The sequence below is a fragment of the Myotis daubentonii genome, chromosome 12, assembly GCF_963259705.1.
Source record: "Myotis daubentonii chromosome 12, mMyoDau2.1, whole genome shotgun sequence".
In the NCBI taxonomy this organism is placed as follows: Eukaryota; Metazoa; Chordata; class Mammalia; order Chiroptera; family Vespertilionidae; genus Myotis; species Myotis daubentonii.
In genome coordinates, this window is record NC_081851.1 from 74033876 (window position 1) to 74040418 (window position 6543).

The following is a 6543-nucleotide window of genomic DNA, read 5'->3' on the forward strand; positions in this document are numbered from 1 at the left end:
ATGAGGGTCACATGCGAGGTTGAAGCAAGTATCTGCATGGGCTGGCAGTGGTCAGGAAATGAAAAGAACTGAGGTGGGCTTTGAAGGACAGAAAATAGATAAAACTGAAGAGAGAGAGGAAACAGATGTGTTCCAGGCTAACAGAGTTTGACAGGGAGCTTCACATTATAGGGGAAATAAAGGCTCCGATCCCTTCATGATTTCTGTTCCTGGTGCCTTGCCTAATCCTCAGTGATTGTGCTCCTTCCCACCCCTGTGCTTCATTCTCAGCACTCATAGGAAACTGCTTCTGCCATTCCACCCCTTTTCTCTTTGTATTGTGACTATTGTTACATGTTATATCCTTCACAAATGTAAAGGCGGGTAGGAGAGCTTTATTATCAAAATCTTACAGGGATTGATTTCAACTTCACATTGTAAGTATCCTCTCTCGCTCTGGAGATTCTAGAAGGGGGCTGGGGCAGTGGAATATTCTGCACCAGACAAGTAAGCACCCTATTCCCTGTGACTTTCATAGGGCCTAAGGGCTGGCACATATTAGATGGGTGAGTAGATGGACAAATCACCACTTAAGAGTCCATTGGTCTAAAGCCACAAATCTTTGAGATGGGTCTCTGTGCAATAACCTGGCATTTCTGAAGCATGTTCCAGGGTATAGAGCACTTTCCATTCCATTTATGCATTTAATGGTCTTATGCAGGGGGCTGGAAGTGGCCTGCTCAGAAGTCCATGTTTACAGTAAGTGCAGGATTTTCCTACTGTATGCCTGCCAGTGTCAAATAAGGCCATTCGAGGATGCCTCCTCCTACAGAGGCCATATCAGAATCAGCCGGGATCTTGTTAGACATGCAAATTCTCAGGCCCCATCTTGAACCAATTCAGTTCCTAACTCTGGTGCCCAGGCCCCAAAATTTCAGTTTTTGTTGTTGTTTTTTGTTTCTACAAGCCCTTTGGGTGATTCTGATGCGATGCTAAAGTTTGACAACCATTGGCCCATTCTATTTCCAACTGATTCATGTTGCTCAGTTCATGGCCTCATTTATTGGGGGTGGAGTGGGGGGATGGGGGGGGGGGCGGTTAGAGCCCTTCCTTAGGCTTTAGTGGGCAGGGAAAATTCTCCAGAGGGTGAAACATTGAAGGGAGGGTTAACATGTCCCAGGAGCCCTTAACGGAAAACACGCTACACCATCCATGAAGTGTGAGATTTGTAAACCAGCCTATAGAGCGAGTTGGCAATTCAAAATATTCACTGAGCATTCACGTGGGGAAGGCCACCACCACCCAGGGATTGCCTTGGGGAGGAACCCCGCCCTGTGAAAACCGGGGACTATGCTCACCCAGGACTCTCAGGCTGGGAGCCTGCTTCAAGGAGTCACCAGAACCCACAGAGAAGCCCGATCAGAGGTCCGCAGAAGGAAAACTACAAGTCCCAGCATGCCCCACTCCACCCCTTCGGGGACAACAGGCCGCGCCCCAGAGTTCCTCGCGGCGCACAGGTGGCTGCCTCAGCCTGCGCAGCGCGGTGTCGCGCTTCCGGAAGTGCGGTGCAGGGGCGGGTGGCCCTTGGCCCGGGCGGCGATGGCAGTGGCCGGAGTGGCGGCGCTATTGGCCGCGCTGGGAGGGGCCCTCTGGCTGGCGGCCCGGCGATTCGTGGGGTCCAGCGTCCCGCGGCTGCACGGAGGAGCGGACGCCGGCCTCATGCGCGGGAAGACCGTGCTGATCACCGGGGCCAACAGCGGCGTGGGCCGCGCCACGGCCGCCGCGCTGCTGCGCCTGGGGGCGCGGGTGATCATGGGCTGCCGGGACCGCGCGCGCGCCGAGGCGGCGGCGGCGGAGCTGCGCCGCGACCTCCGCCGGGACGGGGACCCCGGCCTGGACCCCGGGCTGGACCCGGACGGCGGGGCGGGCGAGCTGGTCGTCAAGGAGTTGGACCTGGCCTCGCTGCGCTCCGTGCGCGCCTTCTGTCGGGAGATGCTCCAGGTGTGGAGCCCGCGGAGCCAGCGCGGGGCCCGGGCGGAGGGGCGGGCCGGGGCCGGGGCCGAGCCCGGAGGGTCCGCCCTTGCCCGGGGGTGTGACCTTGGGAAGGACGGCAGCGAAGAGGAGGAACGATCCCATGATTTGGGGCGGCTGGGGAGTCGGGAGCTGGGAGGGTTGGAAGGGCCGTGTCCCGTCTTCCCGGGAAGCTGAGCGGGAAATATGCCCGAGGGGACAGCAGGCCAGTGTGCGCGCGTGTCCCCTCGGCCGGCGCGGGCGGCCAGGAGGCCCGCCGGGGCCCTGCGCGGCCTTTCCCGAGCCCAAAGTGCGTGTGGACCGAGCCGTCGCCCTCCAGGGAGCCGAGAGCACGGAGGGGCTGCTGGCCAAGGGCTTGGAAACCCGTGTCCTTACCCTCCCCGCGGGGGTAGGAGCTCGGCGCTCGGCCCCGGGGGACTCGTTAGCACCACCCTCACCGCCACGGGCCTCATTTCCAAATAAACTGGAGCGTGGAATCCCAGCAGCCGGCCTCGTGCTCGAAACGGGGACAGAAATAAGGAAATATGCAATACCTGGCATTTATTGGAAGGTGCCCGAAGTGCCAGGAGCTTGTTCCAAGCATTTCAGATACTAAAAAAAATATATATATATACATTTATTTAATGAGATGCAAGCGCCCTTGGCTATTTTTTTGTCCTGGAATCCCCACAGTAACCCTGTGAGGTGGGCAGTGTTATCCCCATTTTACAGCACAAGGCGATGCAGGCATAGGGCGGCCAAGTTGGGTGCCCAGGATCTGTCTCCAGAGCCCTCGCTTTTAACTCCTGTATTCCTGCTGCCCTCCAGGGACCGGGAGGATGTCTTGGTTTAAAGATGGTAAATTTTCCACTGAAGTGCATGTCCGACATTGACATTGACATTGACATCGAAGGGCTTCCTGCAGAGGGCGCTGGGGAGAGAGATTGAAAGTTGGCTGGCATAGGAAATGGGCCTGGATGAAATGGAGTCAGGCCTAGAGCAGAGGTTCCCAAACTGTCTTGATTTTTTTAAATTATTATTATTCCATGATGCCCTGAGGCCAAAACAAATATCTGCCATTTTATTTCTATTCAATACTTAGGTTCAAATAACCTAGTAAGTGTTGATGTCATAACAACGTGGTCACTATTTGAAAAAAATAGTATGCATAATGAAAAGGAAAAAAAGAGATATATGCATTCCATTCTTCAGTAACCATAATTACTACAGGGAATGTGTACCTGTTGTTCACTCCTCTGACTTTGGAATCAGATCGGACTTTGCCATCTCATTTCTTGTTCCACATTGGTTTTTAACACTGTACATGCACTTGTTTACAGCAGCTGCTAAAAACACCTTTGCAGAGATGTGACATCCTCAAAAGAGAGAGCACAGCGTAATGTTGAAGCTGTGAGCCACCTGAAACTAGTCGTTTTTGAGATGTTGAGCGGAGTATCTGTTGCCCTTGAGCATTTAACATATTCCAGAGGATCCTGGGAGTTCCTTGTGACTCTGGGGCATCCCGATGCACAGTTTGGGAGCTGTTGCAGATCTGGAGAGGTTGGGGGGAGTTTGTTGGTTTGTTTTTATGTCTACTTCATTATCAGAAAAAACAGGTTAAGCATAAGAAATAATACTCAGAAGAGATGTTGGAAATATTAAAAGTGGATCTCCCTCTTTGTCGTTGAAATGAAGATGTGGCTGGGTATTCTTATTCCTAATCTGGTATTTTATTTCTTTGGCCACTTGGAGCAGAACCAATTAAAAGTTGAGATAAAGAGATAACTAAGTTGTCCTTGCTTCTAAGTATTAAGTTTCTTCCCAGCTCTCAAGTTCAGTGACCATATCAGAATTTTTTTTTTAATGGAAATGTAAATTTCCCACAGGTTGGTATTCTTGGTATTTATGTCATTTATCTCCTAGAATTTAAAAAAAAAAAAATAGTAGATGATAAAGTCTTAAAATAACACAAGTCTAGCAAAGAATGATGGCTCCGAAATGATTAATACAGGAAACTCTTCCAAAGGATTACTGAAAGAGAACACTCCTTTCTTTCCCCCACGGGTGAACTTTTGCCTTCTTTTTGAAGCTGACTATTGGAAAAGCTGAAGGTGCTTAGACAGACAGAATGAGAAATAGTTAATCCTCTGACGGGTAGGCTTTGATACAGTTGTGAAATTTAACACATTTTTCTTTTCACTTACACTTGGCAAACGGGCCAGTGAAATTTGAAATTTGACCTCAAATTAATTCAATGGTGGGTCATCCCTCTGTCTTTACACCTGGAACATGTTGTACATTTATTTTTCTCTGCCCATCAAAAGAGACAGAGAGGAGCCAGGACAGGGCTGGAGAAAATCAACTTACCATGAATTACTAAATGAAAAGACTTCCCTTTCAGGACAGTCTAAATTTAATCTGGAAAGATGTGGCAGGATCCGGTCACAGTGCAAAGTTCTGACTATATAGATCTAAGTTGAGAGCCCCTTGAAGCCTGAAAGAGGTTGATTTCACCCTATAGGGAAGAAGAACATGACTTCCAGTCATCGTCAAGTTTAAGGTGTTTGTTGATCCTATCTCCTCTGTTAATCTCCTTTGCTGTTATTCTAAGACTTAGTATTTAGACTTGTTTCTGATATTTTTATATTACCTGGATCATTTTTTAAAAAATATTTCTTTGACTTATTTATGATGTTGTCTGGCCTTAATTTACATCCCTGACCTACTCTATTGCTTGTCCTAATTTTAAGGAAACAATTTGAAGTTGCTCCATCCCCACAGTACCACTTACCCTTAGAAAACTACAAAATAAAGCAATCCTAACTTGCCCCTGGTGTTGATACTGGCAGCTCTGGGAATAAACAATACTGACCTTCTGCTGTATTTCCACTCTCCAGCTCACATCAACTCTCTAGCTTTTCTAATTTGAGAATCCCAATTAGAAAAGCAAGCTGGCTTACTAATTAAGAGCCTGGGCACTGGAATCAGAAGCGTCCATCTTCAGATTTTTGTTTGTCACTTGGGAGGCCTGTGATACTGGACAAACCACAGATCTTCAGTGCTTCTGTGTTGAGAGTAGATGAGATAACACGTGAAATGCAGAAGGCCACGCCCCTATTAGGCATACAAGGCTTTTTTAGTTCTTTGTCAATAGTTGAAAATTCATAGACATTTTATGGAGTTTTAGTAGTTCATAATAAATTTAAAAATTTTTTATTTTGGCTACATTTAAGGCCTGTGTCTTAATTCTGCTGTTCTCTTTTTGACATTTACAGGAAGAGCCGAGACTGGACGTCTTGATCAATAATGCAGGAGTCTTCCAGTGCCCTTACATGAAGACGGAAGATGGGTTTGAGATGCAGTTTGGCGTGAACCATCTGGGTCACTTTTTGCTCACCAACCTTCTCCTGGGACTGCTCAAAAGTTCAGCGCCCAGCAGGGTGGTGGTAGTTTCTTCCAAACTTTATAAATATGGAGACATCAACTTTGAAGACTTGAACAGTGAGCAAAGCTATAATAAGAGCTTTTGTTATAGTCGGAGCAAACTGGCTAACATCCTCTTCACCAGGGAACTCGCCCGCCGCCTGGAAGGCACAAAGGTTACTGTCAACGTCCTGCACCCGGGGATCGTGCGGACTAACCTCGGGAGGCACATGCACATTCCGCTGCTGGTCAAGCCACTTTTCAATTTGGTGTCTTGGGCTTTTTTCAAAACTCCGGTAGAAGGTGCCCAAACTTCGGTTTATTTAGCCTCTTCACCGGAGGTAGAAGGTGTGTCAGGAAAGTTCTTTGGGGATTGTAAAGAGGAAGAACTATTGCCTAAAGCCATGGATGAGTCTGTTGCAAGAAAACTCTGGGATATCAGTGAAGTAATGGTTGGCATAGTACAGTAGGAGCAAGAAGTGTAAGAGCCATTTAAAAAATGGATCTCACTTATATCTATGGTCAGATGGCTTGAGCACTTGCTACTTGAAAAATTTTGGTTTTACAATAGTACTAAGAAGTACATATGGCTATTTTGAAGTTATGAAAAGTTTTATTTGGGAAATGAAATTTCAAAAAAGATGTTATAAATATACAATAAGCATAATGAATGAACAAATATGATAGATTTTAAAAATTGTAATTGAACATGCTTGGATTACAAATATTAAAGAACTCACGTTACTTAAAATAGATAACTTGAGAAGTTTTTGTCTCTGATTTTCATGACCAAAGTGTTAAATAGTTCTATTGCAATGCTGGTTTTTGTATGGAAATAATATGCCCGGTGTGTGTGTGTGTGCGATCCTTACTTGGAATAAATTTACTGATGCAAATTCTTCATTGTCTGTTTCTTTAGACGCTTCACTGAAATTAGTCCTTACCACGTCATTAGTCTGTACTGATTCTGGAATACCAAGTGTCTTTTCTCACATTCTTTTTTGCTGCTCTAAGAGGTAATATTTCTAAAACCCAAATCTGTGTCATGGTGTCACTTCACTGCTTAAAAACCTGTGGTGATTTCCAGTTACCTACAACAGTAAGTGTCCAGTCTAGCTAGCTAGCTAGCTA

At 47.0% G+C, this 6543-nt stretch overlaps 1 protein-coding gene across 2 annotated transcripts; it reads left to right on the forward strand.

Moving 5' to 3' along the window:
* The first annotated feature begins 1490 nt into the window (after positions 1 to 1490).
* On the forward strand, positions 1491 to 6311 carry RDH14 (retinol dehydrogenase 14). Of its 2 annotated transcripts, XM_059660488.1 has the most exons (3): positions 1491 to 1980; positions 2818 to 2847; positions 5265 to 6311. In XM_059660488.1, exons 1-3 carry the CDS (start codon positions 1579 to 1581, stop codon positions 5880 to 5882), a joined length of 1050 nt encoding a protein of 349 aa, XP_059516471.1. In that variant the 5' UTR covers positions 1491 to 1578; the 3' UTR covers positions 5883 to 6311. The 2 variants fall into 2 exon arrangements, with proteins under 2 accessions (XP_059516471.1, XP_059516472.1); XM_059660489.1 differs by lacking the exon at positions 2818 to 2847 and having other exon boundaries at positions 1492 to 1980.
* Positions 6312 to 6543: the final 232 nt, after the last annotated feature.

Excerpts from the sequence above, each read along its gene's own strand:
- RDH14 (XM_059660488.1), top strand. The coding sequence starts at position 1,579 with ATGGCAGTGGCCGGAGTGGCGGCGCTATTGGCCGCGCTGGGAGGGGCC. Across the intron at positions 1,981-2,817 it reads TCTGTCGGGAGATGCTCCAG|GGACCGGGAGGATGTCTTGG; the intron begins GTGTGGAGCCCG and ends GCTGCCCTCCAG. Across the intron at positions 2,848-5,264 it reads GATGTCTTGGTTTAAAGATG|GAAGAGCCGAGACTGGACGT; the intron begins GTAAATTTTCCA and ends TGACATTTACAG.